This window comes from Lissotriton vulgaris, chromosome 7, assembly GCF_964263255.1.
Source record: "Lissotriton vulgaris chromosome 7, aLisVul1.2, whole genome shotgun sequence".
Lineage (NCBI taxonomy): Eukaryota > Metazoa > Chordata > Amphibia > Caudata > Salamandridae > Lissotriton > Lissotriton vulgaris.
In genome coordinates, this window is record NC_141695.1 from 842,778,065 (window position 1) to 842,804,615 (window position 26,551).

Sequence of the window (26,551 nt, forward strand, 5' to 3'; positions counted from 1 at the left end):
GGATTAAGCTCTGATCTTTTGACTGGGTGAGAGTATTCTGCTTAATTCAGAAACTCTGTCCATCATCACCCCCTGTTGTTTAATTATTTTGTCCACCATAAGCGTGGAAGGGTATACTCAGACGTGAGTCCCGTGCTCATTGCACCATCAGGATTCAAGCAAGCCGGGCCGAAGACGGCTGTAATGCCAGAAACCTGTCCCCGGAAGCTTGTTTCCTTCCCAGTGAAAGAATTGGCTTGGTAGTTTGGTCTGCCCTGTTCCCATGTTGCACTGGGCCAGGGACAGACTAATTTGCATATAGCCAGGTTCTGAGCTGGAATGGTGCAGTGAGCTAAAAAACGGTGTTGGATTAAGCCCTGATCTTTTGACTGGGTGAGAGTATTCTGCTTAATTCAGAAACTCTGTTCATCACCACCCCCTGTTGTTTAATCATAATTGATTTCCCGGCAAGGCCCAGTATTTTCATCAGATATCGACGGACCCCCAATAAAATCGGGCACCTCCTCCTCGTAAAGCAAGTCATAAAGCAAGAAACAGGGACAGGTGTGTGTAAGATTAGGCATGGTTTGTATGCGATGAAAGGTTTATGACATGTTGTGCCTTGATTCTGATCTCGCTCGGCCACTGGGAAGAGAACTGCCCGGACAGGTTTGGCTTTAGGCAGTGGAGTTAGCTTGCCCAGGTCACAGCGGAGTCAGCAAAGGTGTACGTGTCCTTCAGGTCGGTTTCGGCCTTAAGTCATTGCCTTATGTGAGGGCAATAACAAAATGGCTGCCGATCACAAAATGGAACCTGAGGGTTCCGGACGAAAAATCTGATTTCAGGGTGATTCTGTCACTCGAACGTGACAGAAATGCTTATGCATAGTAATCGAACCATTACCGGTCCGCTGATACCAAAATCGTCATGGTACGATGATGTATATGACACGGGTCCAGAATTTTCAGTACCACAGACCCTCCTTTTGCCCTTACATAGGCAATAACCTATCCTCAATTTAATCTGAGTCCAGGTCTATATTCGTAAAGTCATTGAGATGTTGCTGTAGCATCATCCTATTACTTAGCTCTTTTCTGGATACAGGTTTCCTTACACACGATGTAGCACAGAGGCCACATATTGCAGGAGCACACTGTACACACAGACAGAACAGAAAAAGAATGGCTAAGATCATCCCAACGACTATCAGAATCTTCCATCCCCAGGCAGATATCAGCTCCCAGAACCACCCCATCAAAGACCAGTCTCCCCTATCCACGTGAATGGATCCGGAGATCTTGTGCAGTTTGGAGATGGCCTGGTATACTGTCGGAGCATTATCTGGGATGAAAATGCAGCAACTTGATTGGATCACCTTACATACCCCACCTCGGTCTGCAAGTATGACGTCTAAGGCGACCCTGTTCTGAAGAGTCATAAGGCGGTCCGACTGGATCTCCGCAGTCAAGTTACTAAGCGCACCGGCCGTTTCGACTATGGTAGATTCAACTACCCTCGTCAATTGGCGAATGTTCCGGCTGTTCACCATAGGCCCCCAGAACGGCAGAAAACCTTTTACGAAGTCTCCAAATTCTTGTCCCGTAGTGTCGTCTTTACTCACGACACCTCTAACTGTCCTTGTCCTATGGTAATCTGCCGCGGCCGTGTAGGTGGGAGGCAGCAGGAACGAAATAAAACATGTGCCCGAGAAGTCGGGGGGTAGCCATGTATACGCTTTATCATGGCAGATGAAGTAGGTGCCCTTAGCTGCTAGGAATGAAGGGGAGGTCTGAGACGAAAATATATACGTTTCAGTACAGACACTCTTCCCTAACTGGGCTCCGGGATTCCTGCCATTACCTTGCAGACAAAGGTGACCCTTATGGGGTACAATCCAAATCGGGGAGGATCTCTTTGCTAGTTTGTTCTCATTCAGAGCAACTCTATACTAACCATGGGCGGAAAATCCGTTTCGCTCGCGGATTTTGCGGATTTTCGGTAAATTCGCAATCCGCGAGATTCGCGAATCTCCCGCAAAATCCGCAAATCCGCGAGCAGCGGATTTTGCTCGCACTGTTCGCACTGTTCGCGTGAGTTCGCGCCCCGCGAATAAGTGCAAAATTGCAGAAATACGATCTTAGCAAAACTGAAAGTAACTACTTACCAGGTTCAAAAGTTCAGGCTCATCATTAGTAGCCATTTCCTGTAGTGCTTCCTGAGGGGCCCCTCCAGAGTTCAGTTGCCAGTTGAAACTATTATGTGACCCTGCTCTGAACCTCAGAATAGTTACACATATGCCACAAAGGTCCTGAATTACAGCTAAGGGAGACAAGCAGGAGCCAGGCTGGAAGTTCAAATCCATTAATCAGCCCCTAATGCATTATTGTCAGTTGGGGCAGGGCAGGTGTTGTAACTAATTTTGCAACAATGAAAGCACTTAGCAAGTGCAAAAGATCACTAATCAGGAAGCACTAAGGAAGCAGGTGCCAGCTAAAAAAATATTCTGTGACACATTAATCAGCCCCAAATTAATTCAGGTCACTTGAGGCAGGGAAGGTGTGCTTGCGTTGCCACAATAATGTACACTGACTGGACAACCAGAGGGTGCTGTGATGAAACAGAGGGTGGCATGGGTGGGCCAGAGGGTGGCATGAGTAGTCAGAGAGTGGCAGTGGTGACAGAGAGTGGCAGTGATGAAGAAGAGTGTCCCAAACAGGCTGGACACGTAGAAACAACAAGTTCGCGAAACTTGCGACCCGACAGGTAAGTTCGCAATTTGCGACATTGTAAAAAACCCTCGCGAACTGGCAGAAACCCGCGCAAATACAAAAAAAAAATCCGCAAATTCGCGAGAATTCGCGGATTTTGCGGATTGCGAGTTCGCAAATCCGCAAAATTCGCGAACGCGAGATTCGCAAAATTCGCCCATGCTTACTCTATACCCGGTCATGTTCCATCTAGTGTATGCTTGCAACTCATCTCCAGGAATGGTTCTATTCGAGTCAATGTCTCTACTCATATTCGTGATTCCTACCACTAATGCCTTGTTGCTCTAGTTACTTCTCGTGGGACGTGGTGGATATGGTTCGATGGCAAATAGGAACATTGTCTGAAACGCCCACAAAGAACCATAGTAGCTGAATGGCAAGACAAAATATGGCATACCTTTATCCGTCATATGTGGCATAAGACCGCACACCCAACAATTAGTCGTGTTCATTACTAACTGGTGTTGGTGTAAAAGCTGAACGAAAGAGTTATTTGCAAATTCTGATCTTCTAGCGGTCTCGTGTTCAGGCAGAGGGTGAAAAGAATGTGAGGAAACAGTAGGAGGAGGTATGGGCTGTGTAGTGGGTGTAAATGTCACTTGAAAAGTGAATAAAACATATCTTATAAAAAATGTCATCACACTAAGCAACATTCAAATACATAATATCAGAAATCGTGTTCCCGTCATTAATGTACACATTCTGGCTTTAAAGTTCATTCGTCTGGCAGGTCTCTCCATCTTAGAAAACTCCATCCTTTCTAAGTTGCTGCCCGCGGTGGTAGGGTGTTTCTGCAAAAGAGTGCTTCTGTCAGTCCAGGGTGACTCCCTTAAACCAACAGAACTGTCGACCTAACGTCTTCAGCTGCACTCCAGAGACTTGGGCAACCGCGACCCTAGCAGCAGAACCAGATGGCGGTTCGAAAAATAAAAATGAGCAAGTTTCTCAGATGAGAGAGCTGCACAATCAAAAATAGTCAAAAAGTAAATTTTTATTTGTCCATAGTCATAGTTGTCGGCCTCAAATTGTAGCGTGTTTTTCCGGGGATTGTCTGGTTTTCAAACAACAGTTCAGGTTCTGCAATATTCAATCGCATTGACGGTGGTACGGATCCTTGCAGAATGTCGTCGCTCTCGCATACAGAGTTTGTTCCTTTTACCTGTGCTTCACTGAAGAGCAGGAAGCGAGGCAAAGTTTCAGTCTCAGAATCAGCAATCCCCTCCTGGACCCACCAGTCGTGAGGCAGGGGTAGAGGGACCCTTTTGCAATGGGCCCCGTGGATCCAGTGTTTCTTTCCTTCTACGCGAACGGCAGATCTCGTGGACAGAAGTACTAGGTGGGGACCGGTCCAGCGGGGCTCATCGTTCTTTGTCCGCTGAAAATTCTTCACGAGTACATAGGTTCCAGGGTCGATAGGATGTCCTGGAGCTTCAGTAGCTTGGGGTAGGGTATCATGTATCTGTTGGTGTAAAACACGCAATTTAGCCGTCAATTCGTACAAATAATCAAGCAGTACAGGGTGCTCTAAGTCGCTGAATCTGGCTGGCCTTGGCACTCCCCATATGTTGGCCGGACGGCCGAACACTATTTCGTAGGGACTAAGCCCCACTCTCGAGTGCACAGTCATTCTTGTGGATAGGAGTGCCAAGGGCAGAGCGTCAGGCCAAGTAAGACCAGAACTCGCTTGAATTTTGGCCAGTTTTAGTTTTAGAGTGCCGTTGTAACATTCTACTAATCCAGCTGATTGGGGGTGATTTGCAGCGTGGAATTTTTGATGAATACCTAAACCTTCACACACTTTCTTCATCACTCAACCCACAAATTCACTCCCATTATCACTCCAAACCATTCTTGGCATTCCGAATCTGGGGAAGAACTCCTTGATAAGGGCTTTAGCTGTTGATAAGGCACTATTGTCTTTCAGGGGGTATGCTTCTATCCATCTTGAAAAGGCACAAACAACAACGAGTACGTATTTCAGATTGTTGCACCTCTCCATGTGGATGAAATCTAGCTGCAAAACCCCGAACGGGTACGTAGGAGGAGCGAAATGACCAGCTGGAGTTGGGGTTCCCCTACCAGGATTCTATTTCAGACACACCATACAGTTCTTGACTATATTCTCTGCATACTTAGGGATTCTGGTGTTCTTAGCACCATGCGAAGTCAAGAAACCTCGTTCACGCCACAAAAGTCCAAAACTATGGGCAACACCAAAGGCATACTGACTGTCAGTGTACACATTCACTTGTTTTCCTTTTGCCAACACACACGCTCTTGTTAATGCAATCAACTCTGCTGCTTGCGCTGAGTTATGTAGGATACGTGCAGTTTCAACAATCGTATGCAAAGTCGTGACAGCATATGCCGTAGTCGTATCGCCATCCGGCAACTTGAAACATGAACCATCGACCCACAAAGTGCCATCACATTCTGCTAGGGGAGTGTCCCTAAGGTCTATTCTTCCTTTCGTTTCTTCCTCAGTTCTGAGGAAACAATCATGTGACTCTTCAACATTCTCTGTCTCGGCTGGGATCGGCAACAACGTAGCTGAGTTTAATGTATTACACCTTTTGATGTGCACATGACTCGCTAGGAGTGTTAATTTATAACCTGACAATCGAGCACTAGTTAAGTGCTGTGTCTTGGTTCTGTTTAACAAGGTATCCACTGCATGTGGGACCGTGACAATTAACATGTTATTCATTACTAACCCAGCAGACTGTCGAATAGAAACAGCTGCTGCGGCTGTGGCTCTCTGACAACTCGGCAGCGCTTTAGCTACCAGATCCAAAGTCGACGAGAAATACGTGCATGGACGTTGCTTGTCCCCATAAGACTGTGTCAACACTGACAATGCACAACCTTCTTTCTCATGGACGTACAATGTAAAAGGCTTACTGTAGTCGGGGGTACCCAATACAGGAGCCGAACACAATGCATCACGCAATTCTGAAAAACTTTTCTGACACTCTTTTGACCATGGAATGGGATTCGTGTATCTTTACAAGTTAATGCCACCAATGGTTTGGCCAGTAAGGAAAAATTTGGTATCCATTGCCTACAATAGGATGTAATACCTAAGAAAGCACGCACTTCTCTCTGTGTTCTTGGCGCACTCAACTTTGCAATTGCCTGAATTCTTTCTGGGGTCAGTTTTCTTCCCTCCTTCGATAAGAGGTGACCTAAGTAGGTCACTTCTTGTCGACAATACTGTAACTTTGATAGAGACACTTTGTGATGTAGATCGCACAAATGACGCAACAACGACAGTGTGGCTTCTTTACAACCCTCCTCAGTATCTGCGGCAACTAACAAATCATCCACGTACTGAATAAGCGTAGCGCCATCATGTAAAACAATCTTGTCAAGCTGTGTTTTTAATGCCTGGCTGTATATTGATGGACTTTCGCAGTAGCCTTGAGGGGCGCGTTTGAAGCGGAAGCTTCGGCCTCCTAAACTGAAGCCAAAAATATCCCTGCTCTCCTCGCAATTGGGATGCTGAAGAAAGCGTTCTTCAAGTCAATCACTGAGAACCAAGCCGCTGAAGCTGGAATCATAGTCAATAGGGCAGTTATATCAGGGACAACCGGGAACTGTTGCACAACGATCTTATTCACCTCTCTAAGATCAATCACAAACCTGTAAACAGGTGGCTGGGAAGGATCAGTGCGCTTCAGAACAGGCAGAACAGGACTGTTACAAACATTGCCTTTCGTCTCTTCAATTACATCTTTATCAATCAGATCGTAAATGATCGCTAACAACGCTTTTTCACCTTCGCTAGAGATCTTGTATTGGGGATTGCGCTGCATTCTAACATTGGCTTTCAATGTCACAAAGTGTGGTGATATTTCCAAAAGGCCCACATCATTAGGACCATTAGCCCAAAGAATATACGGGAGAGAAGACAATTCTGTCGGAAGTGAATCCTTAAACAAATACATCGGGGAAACCACTTTCTTACCCAGTGTAAGTCGTACTCCCGAAGGAGAACAGTACAAAGTTGCATATAGTCTTTTCAACAAGTCTAATCCTAATAAATTTTCACCACAACCTGTAGTCAGAATGAGGGGTGCTTCGAATTCACAAGGTCCAATAGAAAGAGACATAGGACTAGAAATCGGGTTTCTAACCGGGGTGCCAGAAAAACCAACAGAAACATTCATTTCGCCAGACAAAGGTGCGCCAGGGAGTTTTGAGTGCATGATCGAACTCTTTGTAGCACCAGTATCCAACAGAAAGGGTTCTGACACACCTGATGTAATCATAACACAATTCTCCTCCTGAGCAAATACTAAAACCGTATCATAGAATCAATCCATAGGTCAACATCAAAAAACAAATTTATAGAAGAAATATAAGATAAGTCCAATATATTTCAAAACTTCTTCTTTATTTTCTTCTTTTCAGTCACTCTGTACTTTTCATTCTTTTTTTGCGTGTTTACTTTGCCAACACGTGTTTCGTCCTAACTTATACAGCTTATGGACTTCATCAGGGCTGGAAGAAAATTAAACAAATTGAAATTACTAAAAATTCATACAAAATTTAAGTAATAAAAGTCATAAGTACATTATCTCAACACAAGGATCAATTATCTAAGATTGTAACGCTTGATAAATTATTCCTAATTAGGAGATGCCTCTTTACAAGCGAATACAAAACACTAATCATACTGTCAGTTCTAACTTATGCTCTATTAAGGGCCAGTACATCTTTGAACAGTTTGCATTGATCCTATTTACAATTTACAGTACCAATTCCTCTTTTAGCACTTCTTTTCAGAGAAATTCTTTATAGCGACGCTTATTAAAATGATCAAGGAAGAACCTACAACATACGGGAAAAAGGTGAAATACCTATATACATGTTCTTCTACATTTCCTGTACCAGACATGGACATTATTAGATAGTACAACACGCAAATTCCACGATTTCACATATTGTAAATACATAAAAGTGCTAGACTCACCGATCGTCTATCTTTTATCACATATATATTGGCAAACCCAAAGATGATAGACACTTGAATTCATCCTAAAGAGGGTATATATAATGAGATCCAATAAAATATATATCCATGCATTGCATTATTCGTTTCAAAGATCCTATTAAAACCTAAGGGGTTCATTACCTAGGTACAACACATATAAATGTGTATCATGTTGCCTTGTCTGTTTTCGTATTTCTATATAAGTAGATAGAAAGCCTGTCAAGAAACATGAAAAGGAAGGAGAACTATATTAGTGAAGATATATATATCTCCAATTATATTTCTATGCATGTATTAAATATCAGAACAAGGTTAGTCAGCAATCCATTCGTAAATACATATACATTTTTGGGGACCCTTATATTTACAGGGCAGCCTACATTTATCATTCCTTAATGCATAGCCTAAAATTGGCTACGCAACTATATGGTATCATAAACCTCATGATTTAGAGCAAACAATTTTATACCCATTAATATGTTATTTAACCATCGTTTATCAAAAAAAAACATTATTATACTTCTGTAAAAACCTTGTGATCAGAGTAAAAAATTATTATTGTAGCCTATAATATGTTATCCAGCAATTGTTTATAAAGAAAACATTATTATACTTATTCAACAAGAACTCCATTCGTTATAGTAGTTTGAATATTAAAAGTGACATATATTATAACCTCTGGTTCTTACCAGCCACATTAGTATTAATCGGGTTCACATGTTTTTAAGAACCTTTGCCTATTACTGTACATAAATCAAATATCGGACTCAGCCTGGGAAGTAACCAAGTTTGGAGACAACTAAGTAATAGTGCTCCTGTTTGACTAGAACAAACTAAATATTATTAATGATGAACCCTCTCGTTATCTCATATAAGAAATAACAATTAAATAAGTAACATATAAAGAAATAGGCAGTACCTCCGTTATATATATATTTTCCTCGGAGTATCAGCACTCTTGTGTCCAAATTAAGGAGAAACAAGTCACCTATTATCCTTTCTTTCTAAAAAAATAAAATAAAAATCCCAGTTACAAAGAGTATTCGTCTCTGAATTACCGTTTACGATTAGTTTAATAGTTCGAGCCTCACTCTTACCGGTAAAGAGGTAGATTATCTCTGCACAAGGGAGTCTTCGCACGGACGGCGTCTAGCATCGTCGCCATCTTTGTTTGGGTTTTTATACTTAGGATGTATTGTGAAAGGGAAGAAGGACTGAGTACTCTAGTTATAATAATTTATATCTCAAAAGGAGTAGCGCCCCTAAATCAAAAGGAAACACCTTACCGAAAAGACTAACTAAATTCCGATATTAATATATATCGTGTATATTTTATAATCGCCTAAATAGTGTTTTGTGATATTAAATTTAAAAATCCGTCTTTAATTCGTCAAGACGAGAAGATAAGAATCCTTAAGTATCTGTAAAGAGAACTGTAAACTGTTCAAAGATGTCCTGGCCCTTAATAGAGCATAAGTTAGAACTGACAGTATGATTAGTGTTTTGTATTTGCTTGTAAAGAGGCATCTCCTAATTAGGAATAATTTATCAAGCGTTACAATCTTAGATAATTGATCCTTGTGTTGAGATAATGTACTTATGACTTTTATTACTTAAATTTTGTATGAATTTTTAGTAATTTCAATTTGTTTAATTTTCTTCCAGCCCTGATGAAGTCCATAAGCTGTATAAGTTAGGACGAAACACGTGTTGGCAAAGTAAACACACAAAAAAAGAATGAAAAGTACAGAGTGACTGAAAAGAAGAAAATAAAGAAGAAGTTTTGAAATATATTGGACTTATCTTATATTTCTTCTATAAATTTGTTTTTTGATGTTGACCTATGGATTAATTCTATGATAAGGTTTTAGTATTTGCTCAGGAGGAGAATTGTGTTATGGTTCTTTGATAGACAGACATTGTTTGTCTATACTTACAGTTACAGGCAGGGACTGTATCTCAACCTTAGAGCATTTGCTAAGTCTAATAAATCCTGATAATATAAACACTATGCGCAAAATCCCCTCTTGCCTTTAGTAAATTAACTACACCTGATGTAATCACCTCAACATAAGGTCCACTCTGATCTACTGGAACTGAAACAACTCCCTCTCTTTGTCCAAGGCTGTCCTAGCAACCATTACCTACCATATTCCCATCTTCTGCATAGTAGTCATCGGCATAGTACTGAGCTGTTCTACCAGAGGCTTGATTCTGCTGATCAAAACTATTCATCGAATTCTGAGGCGGAAAGGAACGTGCGTTCTGAGGGAAATTTCCACGTCCCCTGCATCTAGGGTCTTGTTGAACACCTCGACCTCTCGCACCAGAAGTACCATTTGTGTGCTGTAACAAAACCGGACAACTACTCTTAAAATGACCCTCTTCTTTACAATACGCACACTGATTGGGTCCATACAGTAAACGCTGTTGAGAAGACTCGTTTCTTTACGAGCTTCTCGAATATTGCTGAGGCTACTGATACTCGCATGACTATTAGTACGGGGTGGATAAGCTTGCTGCAGGAGGACTTTAGTTTTCAATTCCTTAGTCTTTTTATCCGCTTTCTCCAATTCATCTTTGCGCCTATTCTCATAGTACTGGGCCGTCGCTAAACTCTGTGCTGCGTGGAAACAGCCCAAGCACTCTCGGAATCCTTCAACTTAGCACACAACTCAGGAAGTAAATTATGCACAAATTTGTCGACAAACAATCTCTGGCCACCTTCTGTAGCCATATTCTGACCGCTATGATCTACAAAAGTCTCTTCAAACCGCGTGAAAAAGTCAGACACAGTCTCGTCCGTCTTCTGCTTACACGCAGACAACTTGTCCCAGTTGATACGTAATTCAGGCATTAGAGTCTTCATATAAGTTATTATTCTACCAGGGAGTTCCGCAATTAAAGGTTCGGGTTTAGCACCACCAACTTGTCTGCTGTCTACAGCGGCAATGTTAACCCATGTATCACCTAACTCTTGATCGTGATCGGCGTGGCAAATCTTTCCCCATAAAGGCTGTGGAACCACGTTCCCAAACAACATGTCTATATCGGCTAAGTTCATAATGCATGAGCTTACAGTCTGTGATAACTCCTTATAATACCCTGCAAGGTTTTTATGGGGGTCAGGTAATGTCTGTTTGAGACCCAAAACTTCAGATCTCTTCCAAGGAACATGCAACCATACACGCTGAAAATGCGGCGGAATGGCTGGATTGGCATTTGCGTACCCTTCCCTCCATACCGGCGGAACCTCTCCCATGGGATATTGTCGCGCCTTTTTCCTACCGGGTGTGTCACACTCAAACAGTGATCGAGAAGTGCCCCCTTTACTTCGATACGACAGCAGTGTCGCAACCGCTCTCTCAACATCGGCGCCTACGATCATGCCCTCCGAGAACTCGAACCGCACACGGCATAATTCGGGCATATCGTGTTCCGGATCATTTCCCTCCAAATCTTCACAGAGAAATACACACATTTGCTCAAAAACATATCTTTGCTTCGATGCTTCCCATTGACGGAAGACTTCCACGACAGACTGTACATCATATCTCACAGTATCCACAACCCATTTACGCGCTAACCGATTCAGTAATTCTCTCTCTTGATAGTCAGGCAGTTGACTCCGCAACTGTCTCCGTTCTATGCTAGGGGTCGTATTAGGAGACCCAAAGAAAGGTGAGAAAAGACCAGCAACAGTGTTGGCCATTTTCTGTCGAACAGAAGGAGAAACTGACGGAAGGACAGAAACACCAGGAAAGACGTGTTGAGGTAAAGCAGGGGTGAAGGCAGTAGCAGAGGTAGTGTTAGGATATGTAGTCGGAGCAGTAGGCGAAGTCGTAGGGAACATAGATGGAGTAGGTAGCAAAGGCGGCGGCCCTTGAGGGGGCTGCGCCGGAGGAGTAGGAACCAGCTGAAGAGGAGCTGGTGATTGCGGTAGAACCTGTGGCCCAACAATGGGGGGTTGCACAACCAAACGTTGCTGAGGCGCTGTAGCATTCTGTGCATAAGGATGTGGTGAACTCAGTAAATGAGACATTAAAGGATCTTTATCAAGTCTTTCCTCTGATTCTTGTCCTTTAAGTGGCAAAACTGGGTAGCACTACCGCTAACTTCCTAGTTCTAAGAATTTGTTCACTCTCTCGCTCTTCCTCATTATCTCGGAACGCAATGGCAGCTTGTACCATTGACATACCTCGTTTATTTTTCTTCGCTAATTTCATTTCTTTCTGTTTGGCTTCTTTGCGCCATAGGCGAAAAGAGTCAAACATTGCCGGCCGGGCTTTCTTCTTAAAAAGTTTAACCTCGAGATTATCTAAAACCTCCGTGTCAAAACTACCATATTGGGGCCATTTTAAAACACCATCTTTTCTGGTGTATCGGATCCATATTTCATTATATGCAATGGGGCCTACGCCGTGTTTCACATATAATTCGTAAGTTGGAGTTCCAATCGGAGGAACCGGACATGAGTCCTCCAATCGGGAATCCTTATTACAACCAAGACAAAACAAATTTCCAAGTCTGCTAAGACCAGGCATCTTCGACCTCTAGTCTAGCTTCAAACTTCTAAGGATTATCGAATACGATAGTCTCGTGAATACACGAGTCCTTCGGTTTTGGCACTTGCAAGTTCCAAACAAAACGATCCCGAAGGATACCCAAAAACTAAGAACCAAACTAAGGACTGGGAGACGCTCCACTTATACTTAACTGAGGTATCGATGACGTCACCAGAAGACTTGTCTAACGTTTCGCTCTACCAAGGATAAAGGGTCCAAAACAGGGCGATAGTCAGGGCAGCAGTCCTTCGTAGCCGTCGGGACGCGGGGAACCTCGCAGCAAAGACTTTCGGACCACGTCGACATGCAGGGGTCGCTGAAGTGGTTGGCCGTCCTCCGGAATTTTCACACGAAGCTCCTCACGAACCTTTGGCTTGGACCGGTACCGCTGATACCGCCCCACGTTGGGCGCCAACTAAAGTACCGGGTTTTTATGGACACGGCGGTGCCAGGGAATACACCTGAAAACTCCTGAGTCCTTCCTGTTTCAGACTACAGAAACACAGAGTCTTCTAGGTGAAATCAAAGATCGTATTTATTGGCTGCAGCCAGTAACAGATATCCTAGAAGTACAACAGCATGAAGCGCATGTATGTTCTCAGGAAACTGCTCCCTTTTACGAAGCCAGCCTTCTTCTTTTATACAAAATAATGTGCTTTAGGCAAACATTCCTTATTTTACAGTTGACCATCCAAATATTTTTACTACAAAGGAAAAGCAAAGTCATGATGACAAGCCCACATTTCTGTTCGTCCAGCTCATAATTGATTACCCGGCAACGCCCAGTATTTTCATCAGATATCGACGGACCCCCAATAAAATCGGGCACCTCCTCCTCGTAAAGCAAGTCATAAAGCAAGAAACAGGTACAGGTGTGTGTAAGATTAGGCATGGTTTGTATGCGATGAAAGGTTTATGACATGTTGTGCCTTGATTCTGATCTCGCTCGGCCACTGGGAAGAGAACTGCCCCGACAGGTTTGGCTTTAGGCAGTGGAGTTAGCCTGTCCAGGTCACAGCGGAGTCAGCAAAGGTGTACGTGTCCTTCAGGTCGGTTTCGGCCTTAAGTCATTGCCTTATGTGAGGGCAATCACAAAATGGCTGCCGATCACAAAATGGAACCTGAGGGTTCCGGACGAAAAATCAGATTTCAGGGTGATTCTGTCACTCGAACGTGACGGAAATGCTTGTGCATAGTAATCGAACCATTACCGGTCCGCTGATACCAAAATCGTCATGGTACGATGATGCATATGACACGGGTCCAGAATTTTCAGTACCACACATGGCGCATGCCAACTCCAGTCCACCTTTTGCTCCTTTTGTGGCCACGAAAGGGACTTCAAGCCATGTCTTTACCATCCCATCCACAACTGCATATAAGCTTCCCAGCCCCTGTGTGGCCGATGATGGTGTACTCACAGACCCTGTGGGTCAGGCACTAAGAGGTAGGGCCAGTCCACCACATCCTCCACAGCAGCTGCACCCTCCAAACCGCTTTACTTGTCCCTCCATTCATCTTGGGCACCCAGTGGGAGGCAGGATACACCATCACCTGTCCCTCTGGACCTCGATAACATCAGACCGCTCTGTTCTTCAAATTGATTGAAGGGGGCTAATCCCTCCCCTTCATGACTACTCCTCCACCCATGTCACCTACTTGCGACAGGATATCGAAGGACCATCTCTCCTTGCACCACCAGGAAGTTGTGGCTCTTTTGGCAAACTGAGCCATAGAGAGGGTGCTGATGCTTGAAGCATGTCATGGTTATTATTCCTGCTACTTTCTGGTAACTAAAAAGGACACAGGCCTTCATCCTATTCCTGCACCCCCTCAATTATTTCGCCCTCAAAAAGGAGAAATTCAAAATGCTCATGCTCGTTCAAGTTCTGTCTGACCAGGACCTGGGAGAATGGATATTAGCGTTTGACTTGCTGGACGCATAGTTTCACATTCCCTTTCTCCCTGCTCACAGGCATTGCCTGTGGTTCAAGGTAGCATACAAGCACTTTCAGTTCGCCAAGCTTCTTTTTGGCCTTACCAGCACCCCTCAGGTGCCCACCAAGGTGATGGCAGTGGTTGCGGCTCATATATGGATGTGGAGCTCACGGGTGCCAGGCTTCCACAATCCTGACGACTGGCTGTTAAAGGCGGGCACGTACCAGGCAGTCATCTCCCACCTTCAGACTATGCCGGACCTCCTGCACTTGCTGGGGTTAACTTCTAACATTCCAAAGTCACAACGGACTCCCTCTCAGATGCTCCCTTTCATCATAGCTGTTCTGAACACGGTGCAGTTTGAGGCTTATCCTCTCGATATTCAGATTATGATACTGATGTGTCAGCCTCTACACTGGGTTTCGGTGAGACTGACTCTACGCCTGCTGAGCATCATGACCTCTTGCATTCTGCTTGTGATTCACGCCCACTGGCATATGCAGGCTTTGCAGGGGGACCTGAAGTTTCAGTATACGCAGCATCAGGGAAATCTATCCGACATGGTCCAGATCTCGGAGGGACCTGCAAAAGCACTGCAGTGGTGGCAAATGAACTGCGATTGGGTCAGTCCTCTCCCTTCCCCAAACAGATCTGTCAGTAGTGACAGATGGGCCACTCCTGGGATGCGGCATCCATTTGGGAGAGGTGGAGATCAGAGTCCTCTGGTTTCCGGTAGAATTTGAGCTCCACATCAATCTACTGGATTTCCTGGTGATCAGGCTCCATTGAAACCCTTTCTCCCCTCCATCAAGGTAAGGTTAGGGGAGGTTTTCATGGACAATAACACTGCTATGTGCTATTAAAACAATAAGTGCAGGGTGGGGTAGGAGACCCTTTTTCAAGAGGCCCTGCGCCTCTAGACATAGCTGAACTGTAGGGTATTTCCCTGGTGCTTCAACACCTAGTAGGCTCTCTGAACACCAGAGTGGACGAATTCATCCAAAAATGCCTAACGGATCATGAATGACATCTCCATTCGGATGTAGTGCAAGGTCTCTTTCAAGAGTGGGTACAGCCTTGGTTAGACCTGTTCACAACTGCAGAGAACACACAATGTCATAGTTTTGTGCACTGAGTTTCCAAGGTGGCTCTGACTGGGAGACACTTTTTGTCTCGAGCGAAGCTCAGGCCTCCTACTCACCATTTCACCGAGCTTTTGAGCATGGCCATTGGTCCCTCAATCATTCTACCCCTTTAGGAGGATCCTCTGTTGCAGCAGCAAGGAAGGGTTCTCCAATCAAACCGGTCAACACTCCCCCTTCATATGTGGAGATTGAGCGGCGACAGTTGACAGCTTTCAACTTTCCACATGAGGTCTGCTATTTGATCTTGGCACCCAGGTGTCCCCCTACCAGGATGGTATACACCTGTTATTGGTGCACATTTATGGCATGGTGTGCAGAGACAGATTGACCCTTTTTCTGCTCCCCTCTCTCAAAACAAGACTCTCTGCTTTGGGTACCTTAAAGGGCTATCTTTCTGCCATTTCAGCCTTTCTGCGGATACCAGATCAGCCTTCCCTGTTCATATCCCATGTTGTGAATAGGTTTTTGAAAGGTCTGCAACACTTTTCTAGCTTCATCATGCCTCAGTGGGACCTTAATCAGGTGCTCACCTTTCAGATATGCGCTTCTTTTGAGCCACTGCACAACTGTCCTCTCAGGCTCCTTACCATCAAGAAGGCCTTTCTTGTGGCAATAACCTCTATCCAGAGGGTCAGTGAGCTTCAGGCTTTGTCATCTAAGCCCCCGCATCTGAACTTCTACCCAGACAACCTGGTTCTTCTCATTAGAGCATCCTTCCTGCTGAAAGTTGTCACTCCCTTTCATGTAGGCCAGTCCATCACCCTGCCTATCTTTTACGTTCTGCCACATCCCTGTATGGAGGAGGAGTGACTTCACCGCACTGTTGTTCTACCTTAACAGCACAAAAGAATTCTGGGTGGACGAGCAACACTTCATGGGGTATGTCTGAGAGAAGAAAGGGAAGGACATGCAGAAACAGATCATATCCTGATAGAACATACTCTGCATTAAGATCTGCTATGGAATGGCCAACAAGAAACCCCCTGAGGGCGTGCATGTTCATTCCACCAGAGCGAAGGCTGTGACCACTGCGAAGTTCCAGTCCTGGACATCTGCAAGGCAGCAATGTGGGCTTTCCTACACATGTTCTGAAGCATTACTGCCAGGACAATCAGTCTGGATGGGAGCATTGCTTGTTCAGTCCTACAGGACTTTCTAGTGTGAAATAGTTTTGCAGACCCGCCTCTGGTGAGGTATTGCTTGGGTATCTATTCTACAATAAGGAATCTGCGCTAGAAGTCAGATAAACAAGTTGCCTACCTTTAATAACGCTTTATCCAATTGAGAAGATCTGGCGGCAGATTCCTTACCGACGCACCCATCCTCCCCACTCTGCAAATGGATTGTTAGTGACAGGGCTGGTCCCCTTTCAGGGCCCTATTTGTCCACACCAGTGGTTTGTGTTTTTCAAAACTTCTGGGGTGGAAAGTTGCACAAATAAACAGACGTCAGTGCGCTGATGTGGCTCCTATATAGTTACACGCACATCACTTCCAGCACAGACAATGCCACGTGGAATTGAATGGTGCCACATACCGGAGTGCAGACGTGTCCTCACGAAAAAGTTCCAGATCCAGTCTGAAGCCTGGGAGAATTCTCAAGTAAGAAATATGCGACTAGATAGAATCTCTAACAAATAAGGTGTTACTGGAGTAAGTAACTTTTTCTATATGACAACGTACGATATGTAAAGTGAGACTTCCAAAACCTCACTATGACTGAAATAGACATTGTATGATGCACACAATACTAACTCACATTGTGAAACATATACACAAACTGGCATATATGTAATGAACGTAATCTGTGAAGGTGAAATAGTTAATATACAACATAAGATAGTTTTCTTTAAGGATCAAATGGAAAGACCGAAAACTCCAAACCAGTGCTAATCTACTCTCATGCTAATCACACAGCTTCCGCTCCAAACCACTGAGCAAACAGCCACCTGTGTATTTGCAGGATTCCCTATTAGGAGGCAACTGTTGCAGTGCATCCAGGGCATGTCGGGTTCAGAGCAACATGACAGGGTAGACAACTGGTTGGTGGGGGAAGGGCAGAGGAAAGAAGTGGATGTAAGAGAGTGGGGTAAATCAGGGAAGGGGCACAGATCAGGTGAAGAGGTGTGAACAAGGAAGAAGTCAATAAAGAGGGTTAGATCCGGTCAGAGGTCAATTAAGCAGGAAGAGGTCAAGCTAGAGGATGAAATGGCTGAAGTGAGACAATAAAGTAGGAAAAAATGATTTAAGTTAGGGAACAAGCTGACAGAGGAGAAATAAGAGAGGGTTAGGGAATTTTGTGAGGAGACAAACACTGGGCATGAAAGGGAGCAATGCAAAGGGGCGAAGAGAGGACGACATAGGTAATCACCAGCGACCTTGAAGTGCGAAAACACATGGATTCATTTCACTCCCCTGGTACTCCCTTTACCTCTCCACGTCCTGATGGCATCGCACCAGCTGCGCTTTCAGCTTCATTTCCTCCTCCTGCATAGACTGAAGCTGAAGATCCTTAGACACAGTCTCACTGGAGATTTGTGCGATGTGTGCATCCCAGGCACTTTTCAGCGTCTGCATTTCACCTTGAAGCCTGAAAAACATATACATGTCAAATCTGTTGTACATTCAAGTTCTTCAGATCATACACAACAGTTGCAAAGCACACCTAATAGCAACGCTCAGACTCGCATTCAGTTGCAAGCAGCAGAAGCCTTTATGTAGCCCTTCACTGACTACACTCATCCTGGTATGACTCTAAGTATCAGAGGTGAACAGGATGGTGTGTCTGGTGAGGATTAAGAAAAATAGGACAGTATGCTTTGAGAAGACAACAAGGAACAATGTGTCCTGAAGGAATCGGTAAGCCCTGAGAGGATCAGGAGAGAAGCTGCTCTTTCCTGAAACAATCATAACTCAATACTGTGCCTTTACAGGATCAAAAAAGACACTGTCTCCAAAGAATGGAAGTCAGGATACTGTGTCTTACACAGGCTCTCTGCTTAATGTCACTGACACTCTTCAATATTGAGGGTCACAAATGTAGCCCTCTCTCAATATCCAAGGCCCCATCTGAATATAAAATCATAGACCTGCCTCTCTGTTGAAGCATGGTGTCACAGGTCTTCCTCGAAGTCGAGGGAACTCCACAATTTTAACGGGTGAAGAGAAAAGGCACAGAAAGCGAACAACTGGGTGTCAGGTGTGTTGTCCAGATGGACTAAAACATTGCCAACAGCCCTTGATTGACTGCACTGGACACTACACTAGAGTAAACCATTAATTTTCAGCAACTTAATAAATGCCTGGCCCCTCCGAGTCCAGTAGCTGCTCTCACATCATACTGTTGGTAGCCCGAGCACAACAGAGAAAAATCCAAACGGCAAACAAACGGGGACAATAAATTCACCTCTGAGACCCATACTGACCGACCATCTGTCAGAAATAGGCTCTATAAATTCAGAGAGCCAACTGAAAGACAAAGTGATTCATTTAGGCTCCTCCCTTTCAGAAAAGAAGGTTTAAATAATATAGAAAGTATGACATACTTTGAAAAAAAAGAAAGTTTGTGAAAAAATAACCAGAGGACCGAGACGTGTTCACGGTCTAACCCAAAAAGAGGGGACTCAAGATCCGTGACTGGCTTGAAGCAACAGTGCAGCAGTTCACTACGATGTCTATGGAAACACTCTTGCTATTATTTTTTCTCTTCTGAAAAGAGAAAACGATTTGCTCAATGTTGGACTTGACCCTTTTTGTAGGGTCATGCCAGAACTTTTTGCCTTCCTCCTGTATTTGTTTCTGACAAGTTGCTGGTGATTTTATGACTCTGGGCAATTTACCACTGCTGGTCAGTACTAAAGTGCATGTGCTTTCTCTGGTAAATATGGTAAGATTGGTCTACGCCCACCGAGATGCGGAAGTAAGTCGGAAAATAGCACAAAAATGGGAACGCCAGTCTTTTACCAGAGGAGGCTGAGTGAATCTAATGCTGGCTTATGGAGAGGGGCTGAAGAGTTGCCACTGTTTGCGTATCCTGACCCCCAAGGTCTAGGACTTGCTGAGGGACGGAATAGACCTTGCCTGCTCAGTTGATTGCAATGCCTACTTGTTTGATGCACTAATAGGCAATACCAGCGCTGGTTCTCATACTCAAGAAGCAGCAGAGGACATTGCCTGGTCTCCTTCTAAACAAGTGGATCCCCAGGGGCCCAACGAGAGAGTGCTGGGAGTGAAGCATGGGGAAAGTTACCCAGAAATAGGGATACAATGTCCTAAATATGGGGGCGGGAATCAGTCTGACCAAGATGATGACACAGGGGAGGCGGGGAAAGATGCCAATCCCACGAGGCCCACTCTGATAGACATCATGGAGGGCATCACAGCTTCCAGGGAGGGGCTGGAGATGAAAATTGACACAATAGGGACGGACTTCAGTCTGCCGAAAGATGACCACTGCATACTCAAGGAACGTGTTGCAGTTACCGAAAAAAGACTCACTGACATTCCGGAAGTGGTGACTACTCTACAAAAATCTGTCAGAGCGGTGGAAATTAAGGTAAAAATACTAGAGGTACGAGCAGAGGACAGGGAAGGCAGATCCCGTAGAAACAACAAACGAATAGTGGGAGTACCGGAGAGAGCAGAGGGCACAGATACGGTGTGTTTCCTTGAGGACTGACTCAAAACAGAAGTGGCCCCTGTTAGACCTGACATCATTGGCTTCAGTCTCTCCTCCATTTTTTCTGTTTGCCTCCACTGTTTTACGATGTTTTGCTGGATAATGCTTTGGGCGCCGTGCCACTGCTGATCAGTGCCACAGCGCAAGTGCTCCCGATGTTAAATTGATGTATCGATTGAATTCCCTGTTTGGCTTATTTGGTTTACTGTCAGTCCTTAGTCTAGTGCACCAGGAGTGCCGGGGCTTGTAAATACAAATGCCGCTCGTGGGCTTGCAGCACGTGTTGTGCCACCCACAAGAGCGGCCTCGTAAAAGAATGTCTACGGGTCGGTCATTGCGAGACCTACGTGCAGTCTGGTACTGTCACGCGGGCTGCGCAAGTATACCTACTTGCCAGTCCCTCAAACCTTCCCTTAACTTCACGTTAGTCACCCCTATGGTAGGCCCGCAGGCAGGGTGCATTGTAAGTATAAGGTAGGACAAGCCTGACCAAGTTGGCATGTCCTAAATAGTGAATTACAGCCATATTCGTTTTTCACTATTGCGAGGTAACCTTGCTCTCCCTTAGTTAGAATGGGCTGCCCGGATTATTGATGCTATAATCCTAGCGGGCTCGGGGAGCATGGTGCAATGTCGAGTTTGGTATCCATGAACTCGGGGTTTAATTACGCATCCGTTGGTGTGGATGGTTTTTGGACTCTGGGTTTGAAAATAGCACTTTTAGAAAGTGTCTATTTTCTTGTCTAACCATTTCTGGTTTCTGCTGGTTTTGCGTTGTGTGACAGGAGCTGGGTGGCTCCAGAGGTCTGAATGAGTCAGTGTGGGATGAGTGGGACATTCCATACTCGACTTACTCCGAATCATTATCTCCCAGGCTGGTAGACTTATACAATCGGGCGAGGCAAGAGGGCGGACTCCCTGAGTCGACGAGGGAAGCGGTAATCATCCCACTGCTTAAGACAGAGAAACCGGCATGGGACACAGCGGCATACCGACCGCTCTCCATGCTTAACTTGGATTATAAAATCCTGAGTCGGATACTGACTTTCAGCCTTCTCATGCATATGACAGCATTGATATATAAAGACCAAGCGGGCTTTATCCCCATCAGAAATACAGCTCTAAATGGAGGCAACTACTTTCGCAGTTGATATCGAAAAGGCGTTCGATAGTCTCGAGTGGCCTTATTCATTCCAAGTGATGGGGAAATTTGGAGAATTTGTTGAATCCACCGCCAGAGTCAGGCAAGCGGCCTGATATCAGACGTCTGCACAGTGGGTCGAGGCACAAGACAGGGATGCCCGCTGTCGTCATTATTAGTTGCCCTGGCAATGGAGCCGCTAGCGGCCCGTGCTAGAACAGGCAGGCACTATCAGGGCCTGGAGGTGTCCAGGTAAGTTCATCATATAGCATTATCGCTGACGATTTGTTGATGTTTCTGGCCGACCCGAGAGAGGCACTGTGTGGGGCTAAGGAGATCCGGCATGGAGTGGGAAGAGCGGCAGGTCTCAAGGTAAATTGGGCAAAGTTGTGCCTTTTCAATACTAGGACCAACAGAACCCGTCCGCCATAGACGGAGGGAGTGAACTGGGAGGATTGATGTCTGACATACCTGGGCACACAAATATACCATGTACACAGAGATTTGCTGGAAGACAATATAGGGAGAGCGCTGAGAGGTACCAAAAGTAACTTTGACTTCTGGAGGACCCTCCCCCTGTCTGTGGAGGGCCGAGTCACGCTCGTGAAAATGGTAACATTGCCAAGATTGCTGTATTAATTTGGATTTCTGCTTGAGTCTTGGGAGGAGATGGGAATATCCACAACAGGAGATTTATATGAACAGAGTGCCATGATCCCGTTTAATGATCTCTGGGAAAGGTATGATTTACCAGCAGAAGATTTTCCACTATATTCAGCTCTCATGGCGGCCATATGGAGGCACTGGCGAGAGAGTCTCAGAGAACCCCAGACGTCGGCGATGTGTCAATACGTAGTAATAGCGGCGGGCACCTTTAAGGCAGTCACATGCCTCTATCGACGCCTAATACATGAAACAATACTATCCCCAGCTAGTTTACATCAAAAATGGGAGGCAGACCTGGGTGAGCCAATTCTGCATAATGTGTGGGAGGAGTTAGTGGAGAGGACATGGAAGAGTATCAGGAATGCTAGGTTTCAGTTAGTGCATTTCTACGTTTTACACAGAGCGTATCTCACCCCGAGCAATAGGATAGATCTAGGATAGGACAAAGACCTCCCGCCCTCTTCGGGCACCAGAAAGTAGAAGGAATAACAACCACAACATACTTCTGATGCCGGCACCCCCTCTATGGATACCCCCACTTCCTAGCAGGGTAGGAGGATGTGGTCCTCCTTCAGCCAGTCACTAATGGGTGGTATGGTTGGAGGGGTAGTCACAAAGGGAGAAGGAGTAGCCCCCTTTGGGCAATCTGCAGAACTCAGTGGTTAGATGTTATCGACCTCCAGTGGGGCAGGTGATGGTGTATCCTGCCTCCCAATGAATGCCCATGATGGTCGGAGAGCAAATTAAAGAGGCTTGCAGGCTGCGGCTGCCGGGGCGGAGGCGGACTTGCTCAACCTCTGGCTACCTGCCCCACAAGATCTGTGAATATTGTGTCTTGGGCCAAGAAAGGGCCGGCAAAGCCTGTCGGACGTGGTGTCTGGGTGCGTAGAGACACAGCAGGAAGAATAAAAGTCGGACTGGGTTTGACGAGTGGTAGTGGAAAGGCCGAAGAACCTGGCCATAGCTCTGTTGTCCTTGAAGCTATCCCGCGCTGAGTCCGCCTGGTCTCCGTAGGCAGCACCTGCACAGACAAGTCCCAAAGTGAATGGGAGTATAGTTCCAAAAGGCATACGGTGTTCACAAACCACAGTGCAGGCTGGCAGAAGAAAACATTCTTTCCCATGTTATCCAGCCTCTTGGATTCCTTGTCCAGCGGAATGAAAGGGAATGTGCCTGGATTTACTCTGGAAATGGAGGCTTGGGCCACCTAGCTCTCTGGGGTAAGGTGCTGGATGAGAAAATTGGGATACCCTGGTGCAGGGCGATGGCGGCGGGCAATTGTCTTAATTTTTTTTTGTGGAGTTTTATATAACGCAAACTAGACCCAAAGGTATAAGCGCGCTTTACACGAGCACCAGTTATGTTACAGAAAGACACATTAATTTTTGTTAGGCACGGGGAGATTAAGTGATTTGCCCCAAATCACTGAATGTTGAGCATCCCTGCCGAGACTCGAACTCGGTTCCACAGCTCCGGGGTGAACCACCCTAGCCGTTAGGCCACATTCTCTCTCTATTCACAGAAGCCTAAATACAGGGCTTGTGCCATCCCAGAGTAGAACATCTGGGATGGCTTCGTTAAATGGTAGATACGGTTTGGATGGGTTACTCCCGGCTTAAGATCCTCTCAAGACCTTCATCTTGACTTCCACAGAGGGCATATGAAGGCCTAGAACCTCGGCCACCCTCCTCACCACCATAGCAAATTAGGCTCCCTCCTTTGTAGCCAAGGTAGTAGGAGAGACCAAGTCACTATCTGGGGAGGTGTTCAGATCACTAACATCCACCAGATTCTCAAACCAGGTATCCTCTTGGGATATCTAGGAGCGGGTATTTATCAGGGTCCAGTGGCCCATCCCAATCATCCCCAAGTCCTAGCCCATAGGAATAGGGTATAGTCTCCGGCCTGGAAGGAATGCCTTCAGTCAGTGCCAGAGTCGGCATCGTATGACGCCCAACGGTCTCTATGTCGGAGTCGGAGAGGAGTATGTGGAAGGTGTCGCTGGAGGGCACCATTGGTGCCGTCGGCAATGGAGCGGGGGAAGGTTCGGGTGGTTCAATCGGTGTCGTTCCAGATCTGTTCATGGATTCAAGAGGCCCGACTGGCACCGGGGACGAGCCTGCTGGTGGAAAACCAGTAGGGGCCCATCCTGAACCTTCAGGACCCAAAAGCGCCCCAGCAGGGATGGGCTGTCCAAATATTAGATGCATGGCAACTTGGGAGTTGGGCGGGGTCCATTCTAGCTCCAGGAACCTCAGGGAGGCATGGAGTCAGCCCTGGCGCAGGCTTAACAGCAGAGCTAGGCCTCGAATACCAACTTTTTTTTCTAGTCGGATCTAGGAGCGGGTATTTATCAGGGTCCAGTGGCCCATCCCAATCATCCCCAAGTCCTAGCCCATAGGAATAGGGTATAGTCTCCGGCCTGGAAGGAATGCCTTCAGTCAGTGCCAGAGTCGGCATCGTATGACGCCCAACGGTCTCTATGTCGGAGTCGGAGAGGAGTATGTGGAAGGTGTCGCTGGAGGGCACCATTGGTGCCGTCGGCAATGGAGCGGGGGAAGGTTCGGGTGGTTCAATCGGTGTCGTTCCAGATCTGTTCATGGATTCAAGAGGCCCGACTGGCACCGGGGACGAGCCTGCTGGTGGAAAACCAGTAGGGGCCCATCCTGAACCTTCAGGACCCAAAAGCGCCCCAGCAGGGATGGGCTGTCCAAATATTAGGTGCATGGCAACTTGGGAGTTGGGCGGGGTCCATTCTAGCTCCAGGAACCTCAGGGAGGCATGGAGTCAGCCCTGGCGCAGGCTTAACAGCAGAGCTAGGCCTCGAATACCAACTTTTTTTTCTAGTCGGATGATTTAGACAGGTGGGGAAAAGTCAGAAGACCTCTACAACTTCTTGTTCTTCTTATGCCTGAGACTTGCCCGGACAACTTTGAAGGGGAGCACTTGGAATGGCTCAGCGACCGATCCTGGGATCTTCGGTTGGATCAGGATCACTACCGTCAAACGGCAAGCAGTAAGGAGCTTGAGGGACCGCTCCTTCAAGGCCTTGGAGTGAATGATGTGAGACTTTCATACACTCACTCCCAGTCAGAAATCTGGGAAGAATCCAACATCATTCTTTGGCTCGCGAAAGGGAGAGGAAGCTGACACTTACATCTGAATAGGCAGTGGCCTGTGTCCCATACAAAGAACCAATTAGCCTACCGCCCTACACCTCCCCACAGATAGCCTAGCAGTCAGGGCTGGGATGAAAGGGGGCCTGTGCACTTCAAGGGCCAGCTTTGAAGGCACCCCCTCTTAAAAGGCACATGGCATTTAAAGCAGCATTGGGGAGTGTGACAACGCCTGCCGGACTAGACAATCCTAGGTCTGCACCATGGATGGTTGATCTTTTTCACATGTGCACGGAAGACGCAGTTGGCAAACTCCAGTGTGACCCACCGGACCCAACGGAGGGGACCCTGACTGCAATGCTTGCCTGAACCTCGCTCTGACGCCCGGAGGAACTAAACTGACCTGGCCAGCGGCCGTGGCCCTCGTGCACGGCCGGTGGGAGTTCTGGAGGATTGGGGGCAGAGGAGGACAGCACCCAGATCGCCCGCCCCTCACCTGGGGAGTGCTTTGTCACCACCTACAGTAGTGATCTCTGAAACTTGTCTGGAACACCGCCTGGCTCCCTGCTGTGCTTTCTGGCCTGGACCCCTTCCCTGGCAGGCAGGCCCCCGGAGGGTCATGATTCAATCAAAGGCAGGTAAGGACTCGGCAGCACCCCCAAAAGAAAACCCTGTGACTGCCCTGTGGGATCTGCACGCACTGAGGGGATGGCCTCCGTTGCGATGGGACCCTCGGTACCTGTCACCCAATCCTTTATGGCCAAATTCATGCAGGAACTCAAATCTGAAATTGGTTCCCTCCGAACAGAGGTTCAGTCCTGTGTCAAGAAGCTCCGGAGGGATGTAGAGGAACTAAGGGGCAGGGTGGATGGCCTCGAAAAAACAGTTGACGCTCGCACAGAGGACAAGGAGCAGTTGTGGCAGCGCTTGGCGGCCCCTGGAGGACCAAAACATTGAGCTACAGATCAAGTAGGAGGACCTGGAAAATCGGGGCCACCGCAACAACCTGCGAATAAGAGGGGTCCCTGTCGGGGCAGAGGGCACAGACATTATGACCTTTGTCGCTACCTGCTCCAAGAAATAAGAGGGGATGAAGGTGCCTCCCCACCGGCCTTGACCGTGCCCATCGAGTGTCTGGTCCTCCTGGCCGCCCTGGCCTAATTCCTGATATCCTGACCCGGGTCCACTTTTTTACAGAAAAGGAGGCCATCCTCAAGGCGGCGAGCTCCAAGCCGGAACTCACCTATAAGGGCACCACCATCCAGCTGTTTCAGGATCTTGCTCCTACTACACTGCGTCGCCACAGGGACTTCAAACTCATCACCGACAAGCTACGGGAGCTGGGTGTCCAGTATCAAAGGGGCCATCGATTTGCGATTATCTTTCAGAGGGACTCAAAATATTGGCTGCTGCGATCCTTCAGGGAGGCCGCGCACCTCTCCAGCTCCTGGTCAACCCGCCAGCCAGCCCCACCAGGCTACATCTCTAAACCGCGAACCGGCAAAACCTTAATGGGCCAGAGTACATGGACCAAGACGCTCATCTCGTAGAGGGGAACGT

General features: G+C 46.5%; 1 protein-coding gene across 1 annotated transcript in view; it reads right to left on the reverse strand.

Moving 5' to 3' along the window:
• Positions 1 to 26,551, reverse strand: part of CCDC57 (coiled-coil domain containing 57) — an 817,765-nt gene that overhangs the window by 573,052 nt on the left and 218,162 nt on the right. Inside the window, exon 8 of the mRNA XM_086931199.1 lies at positions 17,822 to 17,980. Within this exon, the coding sequence (XP_086787325.1) occupies positions 17,822 to 17,980 (159 nt within the window). The remainder of the gene's footprint in view (positions 1 to 17,821; positions 17,981 to 26,551) is intronic.